Genomic DNA, 19,084 nt, shown 5'->3' with positions numbered 1-19,084 from the left:
GAAACGAAGTTTATCCGCGTAGTAGGATCGGCTGGCAGAACACGATTCTAGAGCATGGTCCACGAAGAGACGGAACAACAGCACGTAGCGAATGTTTTTCACGCGTCCAACGAAGCAGTGTTGACAAAAGAATTAGGATTCAAAACCCGCGATTACTGCTACAGCGCCAAGTCCAAAGTCCGGGAGGGAGAGCCACGGGCGTCCTCGTATTTCTCGGTATTTCGCGATGTGTTTAGAGCAGGCCGGTGCTGCAACCGAGTAGTAGTGATACACCCCGTGCGTGGCTTGGTAAACTCTGGTCTGTGAACGCTACCAGCACCACGCTGCTCCTTTCTTCCGTGATATTATTGACATTTCCATCCTCCAATACAGAATTGTTGAGAGAGTACAGCTACATTAGTGCCCGCGAAAGACTATAGAACTATAAATTCCTGCAGAGCTTCCCACTGTGCAACGACGAGTCGCCTGAAGGGTGCACTGCAGTCAGTCTGCAGCAGTGGCCTGAGGACTCCACAGCCATTGAATGTGGCGTTTTGGCATGGCTATTTTAAGAGTCGTGCGGGCCAGCATTGTTCCGCAAATTGCCTATGACGGCAATGTTGGCAGGGATTGCGGTGCCTTGACATCACGTGGAGTAAGCAGAGCTTCCCCTTAGCTACGTAAGTACCGTCCTGCAAGTACCTGGCTATGCCCAGCATGGATTCTCGACGGAGACCAAGACTTCTGGACCTTTTACGGGGTACCTGTGTTGTTCTACTTTTTTTAGCAGCCTCGGACCGCCTTTTGCATTATAGGCTATGACCAAACAGAAGAGAAGGGAAGGAGGAGACAGAAGACAGGAGACAGGAGAGCAGAGGAGACTATTTAGAGATCGGTTTATTCGGCACTCATCTTCGAGACTTTTCAAACTCCCAGTGCCGGCTCAATCTTTCTTGATGACCAACTCAAGTGGTGGGCCTCTAACAAATCTACCTGGCGAACATAGCCTTGCCAACCACTCAACATAGACAGTATTCGCTCATTCAAATAGAAGACCTCGATCTTTCAAGGTTTATAAAGAAGTAATCTATCTCCGCACAGACACCATACGAGATGCCGCTTTCACTGACGCCGGTAATGCTCGAGTAAATCTCTCTCGATCTGCAAAAGTGTCAGTAATCTATCCGGGTGCCATCATAACTCGGGACCGGGGGGAAGACATACCCGCTTCGTTATCAAAAACAATCGTTATATCATCATGCTCTCCTGGGTATTCAACTGGATCAAGGCAGACAAAACCATTATCAATCGCAGCCTCACCCTCGTTTCCCTTGGGTAAAGCAAATTTCGCGTCCACAATTCGTAAGGAGAACTTGCCATTTCGACTGGAACTCTCGAAAACATCCGTGCTCTTGAGCGTAAAGTTCATACATTCACCGTGACTGAAATTCTCAAAGAATGCCACCAGCTGCACAACTTTCTCTCTCTGCACCAACTGCACACGAGTGGTTGAAGCGTCCCACTTTTTGTAGATAGGCACTACCATTCGTCGACGGGAAATATTGAATGAGGCTGCAAGTCCATCGAATACCACAGTGAAACGTGTCACTGCAGCCTGGAACCGGTGGAGCTCTTCGAGGCTTGGGAACGTATATGTGCGAACTGATTCGGATCGAGCAATCATAGCCAGCAGCTCTGCAAGCTCCTGCGGCAATTCTCTCGATACTTGCGATGACACCGATATTGTCATATCATGCTGTCGCTGCCGGAAGATCTTCAACTCATTTTGGGAACTGACACCCAGTCGGAACTTCAGTTCGCCTTGTCCGGTGTTCATGCGGTCTGTGAGATTCCCTGTCTTGAAATCCATGATTACCCGTAAATCTTCAGAAAGAACAGTCTTGGTGCTTTGCAGATCCTCTTCCTCTTCTTTGACAACTCTGGCATTCTGCCAATCTAGCGTCTTTAAGCACTGGGAGTCTTGAGAGTCGAGATCTGCTATAGAGAAAGCTGCGACACTAACTTCGCCAACGACTACACCTCTGTCGCCAAGTGCAACACCTGTAAGTCGTGCATGGAGATGGGAGCGTTCGTTAACTTCCTCGAAGGTAAAGACCATGGTATACCTCAGTCTTGCATCGTCGATCTTCAGTAGAAGAGCTGGGAGCCCCCCTTCACCACGTAGAAAACTTAATTGAAGAGGAAGATTTGGCGCTAATTCTTGGTTTATACCTCTCAGAAGCCTGGTCTTAGGGCTTGTGACAACGCAAAGACGGAAACCCCGGTGCAGAGTTCGCCCTCCAGCGGCTCCTTTCTGGGCCGGTATCTTTTTCTCAAAGACTTTCAGCTGACACTGCGCAAGAGGCTCCTTTGGAAATGTTGAAGTTGTGTCGTGATCGAAGTATTGGAATGACTTTAGAGTTGATTCGAAGACGACTTCTTCGTCCTGGCGAGACTTCAAGCTCGAATATATGCCCCTTTGGTAGTCGTAGATTCCAAACAGTGTCCTGAAATCTTGCTGGGTACACAACAATCGGAGCAGGAAACCTCTTGGGCGCTTGATATCAATTGCGTTAGTCTTCACATGCCATGTGACATCCTCCCATCCTGACCCCGATGCTCTGTCTCGCTGTATACAGAGATTGAACGTCCCGCTCTGATTCGTGATAACGGCTGTCAGGCCTCTTTCTTTCTGGTTTCGAACGAGAGATATCAAGGCCGGAAAACGATACTGTTGTGCTTCGGCTTCTTCAATTAAGACAGCCTCTACGAACCCTCTACCATAGTGAAAATTTCTAGTCGAATCGCCCAGAGGCAAAGCGTCTGAAAGGCTTAGGGGCATGTTTTGTTTCTGACTCAGGAGGAACGGATGGGCCGCGTCTTCCCGGAAGAATATTGAGTTGTCAAGGCCTTGTGGCAGTGGGGCTTCTTCCGGAGGGAGGAAATTATTACGTTTCATTGACATGGCCAATTTCCTCAAACTGGATATAATGCCTTGCCGAGCGTCTTGAATCTCAACCATTCTGGGATCTTTCGCACTCTGTTGGCTCGAGAGTTCAGGCAGCTGAGGCATGACCGTATCTACAATCCACCACGCTTTCGCTAGATCCGCGTATGCTTGTTGACGTGCGAAGAAGTTGGCTTGCACGGCCCCTGGGCTGGTAGGTCGATCTCGAACTGTGGCTTCCAAGTTCAGCCGGCCCTTCAGAAACCACCACATAGCTGCTCTTATGATTTCTTCTGGGGAGCACTTAGAAAGAGGCTTCACGGATTCGGTAGACAGGCGAAACAGGGTAAATAAATGCATGATTCGTGATGTGAACTCGTTCAGAGCGTCATCCCCCACACCAGCTGCCGCGCCATGCAGAGTGACGGTTGCTGATCTGGATAAATGCATCGGGGGTTCGAAGGTTTGTACCGAAGTTTGAGACCTCGAGATAGGCTTCGGGCCATCGATCGCGTCAGTGGAGATTGAGGAGCGAGAATTTGGCTGTAACTTATTCATCATGGAAGGAGGAGAAGTCGATTGTGGCGGTCCCTTCGATGTCGAGACGCGCCCAGGAGTCAGTTGTGGGGGAAGGCTAGAAGACGGAGGCGAGTGCACAGTCTTCACAGTATTGAGGTGAAGTTCGTCCAATGGAGAGTTGCTATCAACAGTTGGTGTTTCGGGTGACTCGCCTCGTAAAAAGAGCTCATCTGTAGCGGGGTTCGAAGCAGCCCGCACCAGAGCACGACCTTCATCAGCCCGCATCTCTCTCTGAATCATCGCGGCAAAGGAGGATGGCTGGTGAGACTCAGTGTGGATATCTCCGCCTTGAGTTGAGTTAACCTCCGGAGCTCCTTGCGCTTCTGATATCGACGAATATCTGGTTGGAGTACGTCGAAGCGGTCCAGGTCGAAAGGTCTCGCTGTCCCCGCTCTCCCCCACATACGCTTTTTTAGAGCCGGGCGGTCGTACATCTCTGTATCCTGTTGAAGGTCCTTCTCGATCTGGTGGGTGGCTGTTGGCTCGGGTTCTCAGTGAGATGGTTGGCAGTTCTGCAAAATCCCCGCCAAATCCAATAATCTCGGGCTTCTCATTTGTGAATTGAACTACCAACCCTTTCCTGCTCCGTTTTGGACTCGCAGATCGGCCCCTCGCTATTCTCGCATTCTGGACTTCTTCGGCGGGTGGCCATCGGCGTGCGTTGGTTGTATCGAGTGGTGTCAACCGTGGAGTCTGCGCGGTCGCGGTAGGAGGAGGGGGAGGACGAGGAGGGGCCGGGGCGGGGAAATTCAATTTGTCGGAAGTGCCATGGAGGAAATCATTGACCTCCTCGACGGTCGTGGCCTTCTGTTCTTTACTGAAGAGACCTTTCAATCGATGTTTGGGTTTGGTCTCCTTGTCCTTCCCTTCCATCTCCGCGCATGGGACCTGGGTGAAGCGCTCAACCAAAGGAGGAGTGGGGCTGGGGACGATGCGGGAGCCCCGAGGCTAGCATGCGGGTGAAATAGAATCAGTGCAAAGCTTGAGTGGTGGTGGCTGAACGAGCTGGATTAGCTGCGGGGAATCCATCCAGTATACGGGCAGGGCGAGAGGTAGAGAGGGAGATGACAGAGGTGTACAGCGGTACAGAAGGAATATGGGTTGGAGAGGGACATACGTTGCTAGAGGGCACAGTGACTGATTTGATTGACCGACTGACGAGCCCCGTCTGCAAGGTTCGTCGAGAGAGGGTGAAACTGGAGGAGGGTCCTCTGTCTCATGGCGTGGTCCATAATAACGACTAGGAAAGGTGCCTCCGTAGTAGTGGTACGTAGGTACGTACCACTGCCCACCAGGGGGTGAGGGGCAAAGGGGGCAAAGCACCGAATCGGCTCGCATCTCAGGGGGTGGGGGCACGTGACGGGGTCCGGAAGAGCAGAGCCGCATGTCGTTCAGAGTGACTGCGCCTTCAGAAGTTCAGAGGCTGGATCGAGGCTTGGATGATGCGTTATCAGGGCATTATTATTGTCGACTGGCCGTGTTGAGTGCGGCAGGAGGATGTGACCACAGGATGCAGCCAGAGCCACTTGTCCGATTGCCTACTGTATACTTAATTGGCGGTCGGAAAGTATCGCGATGATTATTCCCTCAGATGCCTATCGTTATTACAGACCACCTTACTCCAGGCACAGTACGTACTACCCGGACGGAACGGTCCTAGCTGCCCAGCCCATCCGCGATGCCATCACTGCCCCATCATCGCCTGGGAGACGGCGCGAAGAAGGCGGCGCGACGCAGACGGCACGAAGAAGAAAATCATAATCGAGATTCACCATCACAGATCAGGGCCACCCGTCCCACCGCCCTCGGCCCACTCCCAGCCCGGGACGGGACTATTGCGAGGGCACCGCCAGCCGGACGCCAGGAGGAGATAAAGCAGTAATTAATCGGCGATTAATCGACGGGCACTGCAAGTCGTCTGCTAGTTGCTCGATCTTCTCCAGAGACACACAGACAGTGACCGATGGATCCATGCTACCTTTTGCGGTGAGGGAACAGGCTTGCAGTTCTCTGTAGGTCGTCATATCGTACCTATCATATAGGGCTCCCATCATATATGAGATTCCGGGGGTTGGGCCGTCGATGATAAATGATACTGGCAGAACCCATCACCACTCGACTTGTTCTTGATAGTATCTGCTCTTGAGGACTTCCGCGAAGACTCTCTGCATTTCCCACGATACCAACTTGCCAACTGACTCCAGAGCCCAGAGTGGTTTATCGTACAGGAGCAGCTCCCAATAACCAATCTCATCCGTCAACGCCCTGTGCTGCTGAAAAGGCTTCCCAGTTCCCAGCACGATGATGTATGATCTACAGCGAGCGGCCACTGCGATCAAGTGCTTAGCAAGTAGTGAAGGGCTTAGAGCAACCAGAGCGGAATGGTTGGGGTTGATCTACGCGATTCCCTGACAACGGAGCTGGGTTGTCGGAAATCTTGGGCCCGTCCCTGGTAATTCGGTTAGAGATGCTGTGTACGGGGTAAATTATATTCGTATATTCGTATATTCTGTACCTCCGCGATATTATCTACTCCGCAAGAGAAAGCTCCCGGCGGACGTCTGCGAACTGGACGACGATACGGAGCAGAGAGCGTGTCTTCACCATCTTCCATCCACCAACCCCTCCATCCCGCTGCGAATCATCACCATCTTGGAGTGAGGCGAAGTCCTGTACCTGAGCTTAAGCTTCAGCTTCACAGGACCCGAGACCACGCAATACTCTCCCTCCAACGCCAATACAAACTAACTCGACTAGTCAGTCCTCGCTCGACGCCCTGCCTACAATATTATTTACTTTCACGCCCATCACCACCACTGCTGGCTCCCTCACAATCTCTCCATCTCACCATCTCCCTTCCTCCCCTCTCCTCTCCTCCTCCCTCTCCTTCTCCCACGCACACTCACCCTCCTTCACGCCAGTGCTCACGTCCCTTGTTGTTGCCATCTACCCAGTCGCTCTCTTGCACCCCCAACCTTCCTTCTTCCTGGATTCATTTGATCCACCCCACCGCCGCATCTGGCCAGCCCTCGAACTCAATCGGGATCAACAACATCAGATTGGCATCGCACAGTACCTCCACCCGGCAACATGGCGTCCGCCACCGCCGAGATCAAAGCCCAGGGCGCCGTTGAGATGGCAAACGATCCCAACACCTCCGTGACCGCTGAAGATGCGCAGAAGAAGCTGGTGGATGAGAGTCGAAGGGCTGGTGTCGCAGCTTTCACCTTTGATCCGGACGCCAGTCCGGAGGAGAAAGCTGCCCAAGCTCGAGCGGTGAGTGACCCCCCAATTTCCCAGCTAGAGGTCTCTTGCTGATAGCGATGTCACATAGCGCGTGCCAGAAGGATTCCATCACGAGCACAAGTCGAAGGCCGTCGCTATTGCTACAGATCTCGACGATGGCCAGCCGGGAGCGTATGACCTTCCTTCGCCCACCACGGCTGGAGCTTTGGCTGCTGCCGCGCCGGGCAAGGACGAGACTGGGAAATCAGTTACAGATGCAGATGACAATGAGCGTTGGGTCGAGCGGACTGGTTGGGCGCCGAGATTTGGTAACGGGGTTTTGGACGAGCCAACTGAAGGCGAGACCTTAGCAGACCACCAAACTTGGGTTGAGAGCAAGCTGGATGATAAGTTCTTTGGAGGTGAGCTTCCAGAATCATAACGGAAAGATGGGATTCTAATGCCTTCCTTGCCAGACTGGTACCATAACACGGCGGTCATCGTATTTGCCTGCCTTGCCTCATGGGTAGTGGCCACCTTAGGTGGTGGACTTGCCTGGGTCTTCATAATCATGGCTATTTGTGCCACATATTACCGAACCTCAATCCGAAGGGTGCGACGGAATTTTCGAGACGATGTTCACAGAGAACTTGCCATGCACAAGATCGAGACAGACACGGAAAGTTTGGAGTGGATCAATAGCTTCATGGCCAAATTCTGGCCAATCTTCCAGCCAGTCCTTGCGGAAACGGTTATTAACTCTGTCGACCAGGTCTTGAGTACCTCGACTCCGGCTTTCTTAGACAGTCTCCGCATGAAGACGTTCACGCTGGGCAGCAAGCCTCCGCGCATGGAACATGTTAAAACCTATCCCAAAGCTGATGATGACATTGTGCTTATGGACTGGAAATTTAGTTTCACGCCGAATGATCACGCAGACATGACCGCCCGCCAGATCAAGAACAAGGTGAACCCGAAGGTTGTGCTCGAAATCAGAATTGGCAAGGCAATGATCAGCAAGGGTCTCGACGTAATTGTGGAGGACATGGCTTTCTCTGGGCTCATGCGCGTCAAGATTAAGCTCCAAATTCCTTTCCCTCATGTTGAGAAGATTGAGGTTTGCTTTCTGGAGCGTCCAACTATCGATTATGTCTGTAAACCTATTGGGGGTGAAACCCTGGGTTTCGACATCAACTTCATCCCTGGACTGGAATCATTCATCTTGGAGCAAATTCATGCGAATATCGGCCCGATCATGTATGCTCCGAATGTCTTCCCTATTGAAGTGGCCAAGATGCTTTCCGGATCTGCGGTCGACCAGGCCATCGGTGTTCTGGCAGTTACTATTCACGGGGCTCAGGGTTTAAAGAATCCTGATAAGTTTTCTGGAACACCTGACCCGTATGCTGTTGTCTCGTTCAACAATGGGGCAGAGCTGGCACAAACAAAGGTTATCAAGGAAAACGCTAATCCAAAATGGAACGAGACAAAATTCGTTATTGTCACTTCGTTCAATGACACCCTCACCTTGCAGATATTCGATTACAACGAATACAGAAAGGATAAGGAGTTGGGCACTGCGAGCTTCCCTCTGGAAAGGGTTGAAGAAATTACCGACTATGAGAACGAACAACTTGAAATAGTTTCCAATGGCAAACCTCGTGGAGCTGTAGTTGCGGACATTAGATTTTTCCCGGTTCTTGAAGGGCGAGAGCTCGCTGACGGCAAGAAAGAGCCACCACCAGAATCGAACACCGGTATTGCTCGCTTCACAGTCGAACAGGCCAAGGATCTCGATGGTACAAAGAGTCTTATCGGGCAGCTAAACCCATATGCGGTATTACTTCTCAATAACAAGGAGATTCATACCACGAGGAAGTTGAAGCGAACAAACAATCCTATCTGGGACAATGGATCCAAAGAAGTTCTCATCACTGACCGAAAGTCGGCGAAGCTTGGACTGGTAATCAAGGATGACCGGGATCTGGGTACAAATCCTATACTAGGTTCATATCAGATCAAACTCGACGACATGCTGCAGTTGATGGAAAAGGGTCAAGAGTGGTATAACCTTGCCGGCGCCAAAACTGGTCGCGCTAAAATGACCTTGCAGTGGAAGCCGGTCGCACTGTCGGGTGTTGGTAGCGGTACTGGCGGGTATGTCACGCCAATCGGTGTCATGAGATTCCATTTCAAGAATGCTCGAGATCTGCGCAACCTAGAAACTCTAGGCAAGTCGGATCCATATGTTCGAGTACTTCTCTCCGGCGTAGAGAAGGGCCGTACTGTCACCTTCCAGAGCAACCTTGATCCGGACTGGGATGAAGTCATCTATGTGCCAGTACACAGCGTTCGAGAGAGGTTGGTACTCGAGGTCATGGATCAGGAGACGATCAATGCCGATCGCAGTCTGGGGCTGGTAGAGGTTCAAGCCTCGGATTACATTTCCCAGGACGAAAATGGCGAGTTCCTCGTGAATGACGCCAAGGTTCCTCACGCGGCTCTTCTGCGTATGCATGGGAAGGGCTCACCGAGAGGTACCCTGAACTATACAGCGGCATTCTACCCTTGCCTGAACATTGCCGATCCAGAGGATGAAGAGGAGAAGAAATCGTTGGAAGCAGGTCGCAAATCCGCCGACGACAACAGTCGCAAATCCGCCGACAACGGTGAGCCAGCAGACGGGAAAGATGCGGTAGCCACAACGAATGGAAAAGTAGGGGACGACAGCACCGAGGTCGCTACTGCTGAGCAACAAGAGGAGACACCAAAAGAGAAGACACCTCCAAAGATTCGGCTCACTCCCGAAGAGCTGGTCAAGTACGGGTCAGGTCTCATCATTTTCAAGATTCTTGATTGCGAGCTTACGCGCAGCAATGTCCATATCGAAGTACTCATGGATGACATGGCCTTCCCATCTTACACATCCTCAATGGTGAGGTCCAAGAGGATGGAGCTTGATGAAATCGGAGATTGCTTCGTCCGAGAGCTTGATTTCTCAAAGATTACTCTTCGTATTCGAGAAAAGGGGGAGAGCAAGGGTGACGAGAAGAAAGACAATACCATCGCCCGACTCACAGGAAACACGCTTGACACGCTCAAGCAATGTCTTGTACGTTTTCAGTCCACATTATGACTATCAGAACTAATGGAATTACAGAACAACCCAACTATCCTCAGGCTCAAGGATGAGCAGGGCCAGACAAGCAGCATCAAGGTCAGTTTGAAGTACATTCCTGTCAAGATGGACCTAGACCCAAGCGAGAGCATCAACAACATGGGCAAGCTCCGAGTTGACGTCCTCGACGCTACGGACCTCCCATCAGCCGACAGAAATGGGTACAGTGACCCCTACTGCAAGTTTGATCTCAATGGGCATACGGTCTTCAAGACCAAGGTGCAAAAGAAGACATTACACCCAGCCTGGAACGAATTCTTCGAGGTTCCTATCCCTTCGAGGACAGCCGCCAAGTTTACTTGCAACGTGTATGACTGGGACTTTGGTGAAAAGGCAGATTTCTTGGGGGGAGCAGACATCAATCTTGAATCACTTGATCCATTCAAGGCACAGGAGTGCACTCTCAAGCTCGATGGAAAGTCGGGATCTGTTAGATTGCGCCTCCTTTTCCGGCCAGATTATGTCACTCGTTCTCGACAGGGGTCGTCAACCTTCTCAGGCACGTTTGCCACCCCAGGAAAGATTGTCACTGGTGTGGCTGGAGCACCTATCAAAGGAGTCGGTGCGGCGGCACATGGTATCGGTATAGGCGCGTCATTTATTCGACATGGGTTTAAGAGCAAGAAGAACGATGGCACCAACGGATCAGGTACTGTCGACGCCGAGGGTCTCGAGGCAGCCAATAGTGATAGCGCCAGTTCACTCCAACGCTCTGGTGGGTTATCCATACCGCAGACAGAAAGCACGCTTCCTACCACACCTGTCACCCCTCCAGGAGGCACCATTGGCTCCTCTCCACATAGTCGGACGAAAAGTTTCGGCGGTTCCTCAGTACACAGCACAGCCGTGGGCACGCTCGCTCCTCCAACGGGCACTGCGCACTTCACCATCATCTCTGCGACGGGCTACCCTCCATCATCCAGCGTCATGGTCTACGTAAAGCAATTAGGACCAAAGCCGAAAGTCATCCACAAGACTGATCATATCAAGTCCTCGTCTGGAACGGTGAGCTTCGCCGATAAGAAGGAGAACTTCAAGTGCGCATGTTCAGCAGACACGCAATTCCAGATCCAAGTCAAGGGCCACAATACATTTGGAAGTGATGATGACCTTGGAGAGGCCTTGTTCTTCGTTGATGAGTCTGGAACTGGTCAGGAGAAGGTTGTCAAAGCTGGTAGTGGGCAAGTCGTCGTGAAGAGTAACTTCGTTTACTCAGAGCAAAATGGGATGGCCGATAGCCCGAAAGGCAGTGGTATGTTGCGACGAAGTCTCCTGACGAAGAGGGAGAACGGGCGAACCAGTCGGGATACTACCCCAACACCCCAGTAAGCACTGATAGATAGGGTGCGCGCAAAATTTCGAAGGATTGTTTTCTTTTGCTTTTTTTTTTCAAGCAATTTGCGATATAACTCAGCGTGACGACGCTGTCAAGGCTGACGGACAAACGACGACACAACTTGCTTCACCGATGGTCTAAAAAAGGGGCAGCCTGCAAAAGAATCCAGGCATGGGATAAATAAAATAAATAAATAAATCAAACCTGGCGGGGTAAAAAAAGAAAAGAGTGTCGATTAGAACCCTTATTACACCGCGCCTCTCTAATTAATGAATACCTATTCGCAAAGAAAGACAGTAGTAGTATACTAACTAAGTAAGTAGCCAATAAATGATATGGTTAATCAATTACCTGATCCCCCTGCTGGTTCCTCTGAGTGCGTTGAAAGTAAAGTAAAGATAAAAGGAAGATAGAAGATGTATGTATGTATGTATGTATAAGGAGTTGTAGAGTAAGGAAGGTATCATACATACATACGTAGTGCTCTCTTTCTTTCTACTCAAACCCCACCCCCCTCTTTCCTAACCCCCCCCCCCTCTCTCTCCCGGCGGCGCCCACAAATACAAGATAAAATATTCTTAATCCTGACTTACTCAATATATCCCGTCCTTCCTTTTTTATCTTATCTTATCTTTCTTGGATAGTTAGTGTAGTGTAGGGAAGGAAGGGGTGTTTTGGGGGGGGGGGGGGGTGAAGAGTGAAGAGTGTTTCTTTTTTATAGCAACTCTAGGGGGATAGGTACTGTTGTGTTAAAGAGAAGTGAAGAGAGGGGGGTTTACGCAAATGATCACTTATTTGTTGTCTTTATCATCACTAACTCAATTCATCAGATCAGATCAGACGGATATAAAATAGAGGGGGTATTTAAAAGACACTCGATTTCCTAGAAGCAATATGTAGGTATCCTTCCCATAATCAACGATCGCTGTACACACACATGCAACATGCAAAAAAGAAAAAGAAACGCCAGGACCACGAGAGACAAGACGAAAAGAAAAAGGAAAAAGAAAAGCAAACATGCTAGCTTAGAAGCCCCCGCCATCATGCTGATGCACCGGACACTGACCCGGCCGGGTCTCGAACCATTTCCTGATGCAGCGCAGATGAAAGCGGCAGAAGCACTCCAGACGGCCCATGTCGACGCCGACCTCGAACTCCTCGAAGCAGATCGTGCACTCCGCGTCGTCGATACAGTCCTTCTCGGTGGCTTTGTAGGGGAAGACGCCCGTGCGGCGCCGGTGCATAGTGGACGAGGAGGATGCGCCGAGGACGACGGCGGCGTGTGCTTGTTCGCGCGCTGCGGCCCGCGCTTCGGGCGTGTTGGGGATAGGGGTCGCAGCGGAAGATGGGGATAGGGGGGTGGCGGTTGCGCTCGTAGATTGGGAGGAGGGGTTGGACGGTCGGATGGGTGGTGAGGTGGTCCCTCGGAGAGCTGCTTCGATGCACTCGTTGATGTGAGCTTCCCTCAACGCCTCTGCACCTGGTAAGGTGCTGCTGGGCAGTTCTCGGTGGCAAACAGGGCAAAGGTCGGCGTCGTCAATGCGCCCTTGTGGCGGCATTGGGAGCGGTCGTCGATCTCGCGGGACAGCAGGACGGCCGTGTTGCGGCGCATTGCCGCTTGAAGAGGTCCTCTCATCTTCCGGTATCTGCCTTGGAGCACCACCGTAACTACCACTGGTCTGTAATGGAATTAGTAAATCCTAAAGCTTTCTTGTGATGCCGAGCAACGCCGCCCAACACAAGGAAAACTTACCGTACTACTGCGAATGCGACTCCCTGCAGCCTCAAGAAGAGGAAGGTGTTGATTGTTGGAGCCATTGTTCGCGTCTAAACTCGCAGATTGGCTGCTGCCTTGTATGGAGGAGTCAGTAGACCACCTGCCCAGGAGAGATGATTGTCTTTGTTGACGCTGGAAGTGTGGAGTAGTGCCTGGGGTACGCGGAAAAGAGATGTAGGAATTTGCAGCTAGACTAGAGGAGCGGTTATGAGAGGGTGATAGTGAAGGGCGGAGGGAGGTATCAAGTGGTGAAGTTTGGGGAGGTGCTATATTCGGATCCGGAACACAGGGATTGCAAAGGCGAACTCTCTCTCCACCTCCAAGGCCTGCAAAATCCCACGGGTTGCCAGAATTCGAAGAATTTGTGACGGGACGAGTGGTAGAGCTAGCGCCAGAAGGTGGATTGTCCGTGGGAGGTTGTACGATGAATTGGTACGGAATCGTGATGCGATGAGGCGAACACGAACTACAGACTACTCTGCCACATTTCCTGCGAGACACGTTAGGATCGTTATTTAGACACTACAGCAAATTCCCTCATAAGGTAGCTGAAGACTAAACATACCTGCAATGATGCTTGCGAACAAAGAAACCTGTCACACGTTGTCAGTAAGGAGTGAAGAAGTAGGAAACGAGAGATCCATACTGAATTGTGTTCTGCAGATAGGACAGAGAGTTACTTCAGCATCCGGCTGCCATCGTGGTAGAATGACCTCCGGACGTGGTGGTGGATGTCGACTTTGGCTTGGCGGGGTTTGTGGAAAAATAGGGGTATGTCTCCTAAACGAAGATGAGTCTTCGTTATGGGAAGATGAGTTTGAAGATGCTCTAGTTCTAATGGATGCTGATGCGGGAGCATCAACAGAGCCAACGCCCTCATAACTATCTTCTCGGCTTCCCCCATCTTGTCTTGGAGTTCCAAAAGCCATGTTGGTATTAAGAACTCTTGAGCTACGGCTACTAGCGTTGCTCTTACCCCTATTTCTTGCTCTATTCAAATCTTTATCATCCTTTGGTGGGGCTGGAGGCGGAACCATGCTAGATCCAAAGGCGTGTTCAGAACCAGATACGGCGTCTTGTCTAGATTCCAGTGCCTCGGCGGCTCCTATTATAGGCGCTTGGGAGGTGCTCCCACTAGGTTGATCGATTGTTGCGGCACTTCTATAAGATCCTTCACCGTTAAAGCGGTTTTCCGTACTCCTTGATATTTCTCCTTCCTGAAAGGGACCCGCCCTAGTTGCTGAACCCTCCGGTTTGGTAGATGGCTGGCGAGCTGAACCCATGTTTCCATCCTCTGGCAATTTACCAGATTTTGGTCGGGTCCTTCTTACATCGAATGATTCCGGATCATTCGATTCTCCAAGGCCCTCCCCTCGCCTAGGTGAAGTCTCATGAGAAGAGGGCACCTTGCTGTCAGAGCTGCCAGCTCGCTCCATGGAAAAGTTTGATCCCTCAGGCGCTTTCCCTTCTCGCCGCCTCCTCCTCGGGCTCCTGGAATTCGACGGAGACGTCGAGTGATCTCGGATCGACTGGTTTGAGTCAAAGGGTGGCAAGACAGACTCATGGGTAGGATGGGATCCGCCACTGCTTTGCATTCCGGTTTGTGCTCCCGAACCAAAGTTGGGGGTGGAAGCTGGATTCGGGAGGATAGAGGCCTGCTCTTCTCTGCCCTCATGAGATGCCGCTGTTGCAGCATCTGCTCCTTGACCACTCATCCTACAATAGCAATCTGAGTGTATTGGGTTCACAGATCCAACAAACTACCCCTCTTATGATTCGGGCCCACACAACGTGGGTAAAGGGACTCTGTTCACCGAGCGGCAATTAAGGCTTCCCGCAATCTTGCTTCGGAATGGAAGCCAGTAGTGGTATAATTGATCCGGGCAATGACCGACTGCTTCGAACGAGTGGCAGAATCTCACAGTACGTGAGTTTGGTTCTCGAGTAAGGGCAGGAGGCTCGAGGGTCTGATCGTAGCAGGGTTGAGATCGGTGACAACTGCAGCAGAAAGAGTCAGCTATGTTCTGAAGATACTAATGGAAATGCGAGTCGCACATATACCTATACTAGGAACTTATGCGATCGCCAGTGAGGGGTCAACTCCTTTTGGCTATCGACATAGATCGAAGTTGTTTTGTCAGCGATGGCAAGTGTCTCGGTCTGTTGAGGAAGTTGTCGTACAGGGCCTGGTGATCCCCAAACCCCAGAATACAGTAAAAGGCAGGGCTAAACAACGACAGGAAAGCAGATCGATATTCTCATCGGCGTTGACCTAGTTGGAGGAAATAGTTGGGGTGACCACGCGACAAGGCGTGGTGAGACTGCCCAAATATTCCCGATAGCGATAAGAACTCACTAGCGTCGGAATAACACCGGCATCCCATGTCCCTTAACGATGGCCAACGACGACGGCCTTGGTTGGAGACATTCAATCCACTTTTATGTTTTAAAGATCCCCCTTCTTGGAATAACGCCATCTCACGGGGCTTTAGACCGATTGGCAAGTGTAAAAGAAGAAATGGACGTGCCAGAAGATTTAGGAATCCCCAAAGTCAGTACTGAATGTTCATTTTGACCGCATAGGTGAAGACATGTTCATCCCTCTCCTGAATATAAAAGCTGAGACCTCTGCTATATAAGATGCACAGATAGTATTATAAAGCGATTTCATTTTCTCGAGGTATTAACCATTGATATGTCATTAAAAAGACCTTTTCAAAGAGAATTGGTCACAGGTTGACAACGAATTATGTAGATCAACGGATCATGAAAAAGACTGGTACAAGAAGGCAATCGCCGAAAGACGGGTCTACTCAGAGATCTAGTATCCACAGCGTACCCATGCTAAACCGTGACCCAGCCGGTAATAGAAAAACCCAGCGCGCAGCTACCCATCCATACCTCCACGCATACTTTTGTACACCCCTTTTAATGCTCCAATAGTCTCAATGAGCCTTGCACGACAACGTTCTCCAGGATGGATCCCGGGGGAATATCAATAGTGCTGCCCTCCGTAGCAACAATGATGACCGTACCCTTAAGCGTAACGCCTCTGCCAAGGTTCACAGCACCAGTGATAGTCAAGTGGTCGAGCTCGATAATCTTAGGAATGCTGGGGATGCGCTTCTGGAAATCCGAGACCTTCTTGAAATCGTTACCAAGCTTGATGAGAGGGGCGGGACCAAAACGGTTGGGGTCAATTTGGAGTTGACCGTGCTTCAGTGAGTACAAGTCTGACTTGACGAGCATCAGATCTGAGCAAGTCTTGACTGGCAAGAAACGTCTTCGGGGAACGTTCACTCCGTGAGCATTGTGGAAGTGGCGGATAGCAGCTCCGACTGCGGTCTCAAGTTGGACAATGGAAATGTCTGATTCCCCCTTCTTGTCGGCCGGAATGGACTTGTTGTTAGGGATAATCTCCATCTCGAGCTCGTTGTTCTCCACAATTCGCTTGACGGCCTTCAGGTTCAACCAGATGTTGTTGGTGTTGAAGTACTTGAACTTCTTAATTGACTTGAACTCGTTGGTGTGCTCTTTTGGCACTTGAGCGATCTCAAGAAGACGGACAGATCCCTCGTAGTCAATGATAGTACCACCCTTGACATCAGCCTTGGTCTTGTCGGTCAATTCCATGATATATTCGGCCTTCGTCTCGACCATATGTTGCAAGATTCGGAGATCAACGACAGCGCCCAAGTTGTCAACGTTGGACAGGAAGAGAATCTCAACGCCTCGCTCTATGAGCTTATCGAGGATACCAGAGTTGTACAGGGACTCGAAGACATCTCCGTGTCCTGGAGGGTACCAGTCAGAGATAGGGGAGTCGAATGACTTTGGTGCTGGAAGAAGCGAATCCTTCAAGATTCTAGGGTATCTGGATTGGTTAAAGGTCAAGATATCAATGTTGTGACCCTCGTATTTTTTGATGATATTTTGGGTGTCATCGTCTGTGTTGAAGGAGTTCATGAGAACGAATGGGACGTTGACATCATATGTGCGGTTGAGGTACTCGATTTGTCGGACAGAGAGATCGAGGAAGGACATGCCATCACGTACTTCAATGACTGACTTTGGACCAACACATCCCATTGAAGTACCGAGACCGCCATTCAGCTTGAGCACCGCAAGCTTGTTCAAGAAAGAGACGGACTCAGAGTTGGCAAGCTCATTGTAGTCGACGACCTGGTTCTGCGCGGGTGGGGCAATGCGATCCCAGTCCCTATAGCAAATCAGCCCCGATCATAATCATACCCGCATTGTCATGGATCTTACAGTGTGTTTCCCTTGGCTTTGTCGTTCAAGTATCTTCGGAAAAGCGCGAAGAAGTTGTCCATCTCGGTTTCGAAGAGCTAGGAGACGTCAGTTTTGTACCAATATAGACTGGCAGAGGCGGCACGTACCTTCTTCTGCTCGGGATCTTTCACGGTGTCTGCGAGGTTGTTGAGGGCATTTCGCATTTGGCTTGCAGCCACAGAGGTAGAAGTGTTCTCGAAGGCCTTGTCGTGACTGATTAGCTTTGCGAGTTCGGGGAGGCCTGGCTCTGAAGTAATCGAAGCAGAGGAAGACATGACTGAAGAGGGAGAATGATTTGGGGGTGATGGTTGGTTAGATACAGGATGCTCATGAATGGCTGTGTGAAAAGGTTGGACAGTGAGAGTGTCCGTCAAGTTGGGTAGAACGTGATGGAGCTCGTCGCGGTAGGGAGTAGCAGGAACCACATGGACACAGAAGCCAGGCAAGTACAGGCACCACTGTAGCTGCTCCATTTGTATATGTGATTCGCGACCATGTCATGCCACGAGACAACAACGTTGCGATCCTTCCCTTTGAGAGGAGGCAAGCTCTCTGGACAAGCTCTCGACAATCCAGCCAGGTAGCTAGACGACACCCAGCGGCTTCTCTCTCGCTAGGGGGCATAAGTTCAGAGGGGGCAACATTCACTCGGGAGCTGCTTGCGACGTCTGCCATGCGCGGATTGAATAGGTGCAGAGGTAGTGAAATGGGCACTCACCATATGGGATTGGGTCTTTCCATGATGCTTGCGGGCGAACTCAGCGCTCGCATCACCATTTCCAAGATTCGAGGGCTTCAAATGCGCCGGGAGCGCGCTCTTCAATGTAGAGGCCATTGTTGTGTCAGAGGCAGGCAGGTAAGTCGAAGAAGATGTGTCAAGAAGGGATTCTTGGAGGATGGAATGGTTGATGGAGGAGAAGACAGCTTGTCGTTACCCTGTATTTAGCCGATGGGACCTGTGTACAGGGCACTTCGTATGGGTAATTGACGTAATTTCGAGGGCGACCCAGATGAGCAGGGATTAACGGGCCCTTGAAAGGTCGTGGAATGGGTGTCGATCAGCGCGGGAGCACTCACAGCTATAGCTTGACGCTTTGCTTGGGGGGAGCAGAGAGAGTTGGAGAGATGGAGAGAGGGAGCAAGGAGGCAGGAGGCAGGAGGCAGAGGACAGAGAGGGCAGCCAGAGACAGACAGCCAGAGAGGACAGCGACAGTAGTTGTTATGGACTTCTACGGTATTCTATAATAAGAGCCGTGCAGACGGGGACAGAGTTGCCTCGAAATTATTGTCAAACCATCGTCTCGAAAGCGCCCCGGGAGGCTGGAGTAATAGTGGGTAAGGCGCCCCGTTGCATGGCAGGGTAGCGTGCCATGGGCTACACACCGGCTCAGGGCCCCAAAATAGGAGAATAGCTGTTGATTGAGTTGAGATGATTAAACACCCGTAGAGCCCAAAGCGGGCTCCGTTAATCAATTAATCAAAGGCTCTTTGATTGATATCTTCCGTACAGCTCTGGCCCCTGGGGAGGGGTTTCTTCTTCGATCGTCGGGCAGCTTTTTGCCTCTTGCAGATTGCCCGGAAACCTGATTGCAAGTTCGTAGCAGCGTAACACCCATCTGCAGCTACATGAACTGCATGTAGATATGTACAATGAATGTACCGCACTGTACTGTAGCAGCGTAGCTACACACCCCCATATACACCCCGTCCGCTGTGTAATATGCGTAATATGAACGTATTGGAATCCAGCGGGTCCCAACGGAGCTCTCC

The 19,084-nt window shown here is 51.0% G+C and overlaps 4 protein-coding genes across 4 annotated transcripts; 1 reads left to right on the top strand and 3 right to left on the bottom strand.

Annotated features, from left to right (window-relative positions):
• Positions 1-1,066: 1,066 nt before the first annotated feature.
• Positions 1,067-4,378, bottom strand: M430DRAFT_47005 (hypothetical protein; the record flags this gene model as incomplete). Its single annotated transcript, XM_024867891.1, has 2 exons — positions 1,067-1,140; positions 1,204-4,378. The coding sequence occupies 2 exons, from the start codon at positions 4,376-4,378 to the stop codon at positions 1,067-1,069; spliced, it is 3,249 nt and encodes a 1,082-aa protein (XP_024725468.1).
• A 2,217-nt stretch (positions 4,379-6,595) lies between these two features.
• M430DRAFT_91936 (hypothetical protein) lies at positions 6,596-11,237 on the top strand (the record flags this gene model as incomplete). Its single annotated transcript, XM_024869686.1, has 4 exons — positions 6,596-6,781; positions 6,840-7,152; positions 7,207-9,842; positions 9,891-11,237. The coding sequence occupies 4 exons, from the start codon at positions 6,596-6,598 to the stop codon at positions 11,235-11,237; spliced, it is 4,482 nt and encodes a 1,493-aa protein (XP_024725467.1).
• A 1,032-nt stretch (positions 11,238-12,269) lies between these two features.
• On the bottom strand, positions 12,270-14,736 carry M430DRAFT_15177 (hypothetical protein; the record flags this gene model as incomplete). The annotated part of the gene is made up of 4 exons (XM_024863196.1): positions 12,270-12,923; positions 12,998-13,511; positions 13,587-13,614; positions 13,668-14,736. 4 exons carry the CDS (start codon positions 14,734-14,736, stop codon positions 12,270-12,272), a joined length of 2,265 nt encoding a protein of 754 aa, XP_024725466.1.
• A 1,213-nt stretch (positions 14,737-15,949) lies between these two features.
• M430DRAFT_15176 (hypothetical protein) lies at positions 15,950-18,149 on the bottom strand (the record flags this gene model as incomplete). The annotated part of the gene is made up of 4 exons (XM_024863195.1): positions 15,950-17,240; positions 17,294-17,370; positions 17,422-17,778; positions 18,033-18,149. The coding sequence occupies 4 exons, from the start codon at positions 18,147-18,149 to the stop codon at positions 15,950-15,952; spliced, it is 1,842 nt and encodes a 613-aa protein (XP_024725465.1).
• Positions 18,150-19,084: the final 935 nt, after the last annotated feature.

The sequence above is a fragment of the Amorphotheca resinae genome (genome assembly GCF_003019875.1).
Source record: "Amorphotheca resinae ATCC 22711 unplaced genomic scaffold M430scaffold_1, whole genome shotgun sequence".
Taxonomy (NCBI): Eukaryota; Fungi; Ascomycota; class Leotiomycetes; order Helotiales; family Amorphothecaceae; genus Amorphotheca; species Amorphotheca resinae.
This window is presented reverse-complemented; position numbering and strand designations above follow the sequence as displayed.